The sequence below is a fragment of the Fopius arisanus genome, unplaced genomic scaffold (assembly GCF_000806365.1).
Source record: "Fopius arisanus strain USDA-PBARC FA_bdor unplaced genomic scaffold, ASM80636v1 scaffold00079, whole genome shotgun sequence".
Classification (NCBI taxonomy): Eukaryota; Metazoa; Arthropoda; class Insecta; order Hymenoptera; family Braconidae; genus Fopius; species Fopius arisanus.
Window position 1 is genome coordinate 177583 of NW_011887818.1, and position 1360 is coordinate 178942.

A 1360-nucleotide genomic window follows, 5' to 3' on the forward strand; every position below is an offset into this window, starting at 1 on the left:
GTTTTAACAATAACTGGACATCATTTTATTCAATAATTCTCATATAGATTGGTTGCTACGATGCATCATAGCTGATTCAGAGTCACATATTGACATATATTTTTTTACAAATTCGTAATGATAAGCCTTCTCATTGGTAAGCAATCGTAAAATATACAATTACTGTAACGCCTTGCACTGCTTACAGTTTTCCATTCTCTCGTTAAATTCTTCAATTTGGAGAGTCATCTCGAAGAAGTTATAGTGGTCATGGATATTTCTAGTTGCTGTTCGCAGAATTTGTTGAGGGCTTGCATCAGACTCTGTGAAAATCATAATCACATGTGTAAAAATTTATTAGAAAGTCTACTAGTACCAATATACCACAAAATTAATTACAATTTTTACTGGAAATTCTATATGTTTTTTACATACTGGAAAGATAAATAAATGTGATAATCTAGAATTAAGTGGATCCTTGTTACAAACTTGTTGCATCTCCAAGAGAATCCAAAAACTGAGGGTGATCAATCCATATATATGGAACTTAATTATGCAGAGCGTGAATAAACTATCAGAAATCTTTAGTCACATTATAAAATTAACTCATTTGTCGTCATCTTTGAATTCTTTGCGGTGCGCGGCGAGCGGCGGTTAAGGAGCAGAAGGGAAAAAACAAGTCAACAGTCACCAGTCCGCCCCTTAAAAATTAATAGCTCCTTCCCTAATTAATGTTAAGAGATAAAATTAAGGGCGTTCGATGGTAGATTAAATTCGCCATCGATTGACACCAATTCCACCCCTTAACCCGTCAGACACACTATGAGACTGGCTCTCACACTGATTTTCATGGTATAGGAAACATGTCGGAAAAATGCCAATATCCGGATGAATCTTTTCTAATGCCTAAAGTAACTATTCTCCTTTCTTTTTATATCGATTATAATCCTTTGATATCTATTAATAATAAAATACAACAGCCGCAAGCGCTTGGCTTCATAGTAGAGGAGAAGTGTCTTGGTGTCTTTGTCTTACTAGTGCGGGAGAAGTATCGTGTGATATTTTCTCCCACGGCGCGCATAAATAATACTGGGAGATTAGCGTGCTTGCTGACGGGTTATTATTATTATCTTATTCTTTTCTTAATAAAAATCGCGGCGAAAACGACGGCGCGGCGAAAAACATTAATGACTTTTTGATGAGTGTACTGTCTCATCGAAAACAACAGACACAGACGCTATGAATAGTCTTTTCTTGTTTCCCCACACATGTCTCTAACTTTCCGTCGTGATTGATATCCAGGAAAACCTTGTCCTTCAGTCTGTGGCGTGATTCTCGACAGGTCAAACTTCTTTACATTCCGCGATGGAGTTTTTTAACC

At 36.6% G+C, this 1360-nt stretch overlaps 1 protein-coding gene across 6 annotated transcripts in view; it reads right to left on the reverse strand.

The window, feature by feature from the left end:
- Position 1: 1 nt before the first annotated feature.
- LOC105270142 (zinc transporter 2) overlaps positions 2–1360 on the reverse strand; it is a 13416-nt gene continuing 12057 nt past the window's right edge. For all 6 annotated transcript variants that reach the window (XM_011310875.1, XM_011310876.1, XM_011310873.1 and 3 more), the window contains one exon: positions 2–302. In XM_011310875.1, coding sequence (XP_011309177.1) covers positions 160–302 — 143 coding nt within the window. In that variant the 3' untranslated portion in view covers positions 2–159. The remainder of the gene's footprint in view (positions 303–1360) is intronic.